We start from the raw sequence: 317 nt of genomic DNA, 5'->3' as shown, positions 1-317 counted from the left end.
GCAGCGGTTGGCCCAGCAACGAGTAGCGCCCGTCGCCTGCAAAAAGGGAGCGAACGCTCGTAGGGGTCTGGAGAGAGACCCCAGGGAAGACCCAGCCCCATGCCGTCCCCTTACCTTGTGCCGGGCCCATGGGCCGAGGGAACTGTGTGAGGACAGGGAGGGGGCTCAGCCCCGTGCAGACGCTGTTGAGGTTGGTGACAGGAGACGGCGTCGGGGATTGGGTGGGGGATGTGATGGGGCTGTTCAGCTGGGTGCTGGCCTGGGGGAGGGAGAGCATTAGACAGCCCCAGCGCTTGCGACCGGTCCCGCGCCTGTCT

General features: G+C 66.9%; 1 protein-coding gene across 1 annotated transcript in view; it reads right to left on the bottom strand.

Moving 5' to 3' along the window:
- The window catches only part of R3HDM2 (R3H domain containing 2), a gene marked incomplete at both ends in the record, with an annotated part of 7,518 nt that overhangs the window by 2,179 nt on the left and 5,022 nt on the right, over positions 1-317 (bottom strand). Inside the window, 2 exons of the mRNA XM_010156364.1 lie at positions 3-36; positions 115-259. Coding sequence (XP_010154666.1) covers positions 3-36; positions 115-259 — 179 coding nt within the window. The remainder of the gene's footprint in view (positions 1-2; positions 37-114; positions 260-317) is intronic.

The sequence above is a fragment of the Eurypyga helias genome, unplaced genomic scaffold, assembly GCF_000690775.1.
Source record: "Eurypyga helias isolate BGI_N326 unplaced genomic scaffold, ASM69077v1 scaffold35507, whole genome shotgun sequence".
Lineage (NCBI taxonomy): Eukaryota > Metazoa > Chordata > Aves > Eurypygiformes > Eurypygidae > Eurypyga > Eurypyga helias.
The sequence above is the reverse complement of the archived record's forward strand: the minus strand, read 5'-3'. Positions and strand labels throughout refer to the sequence as shown.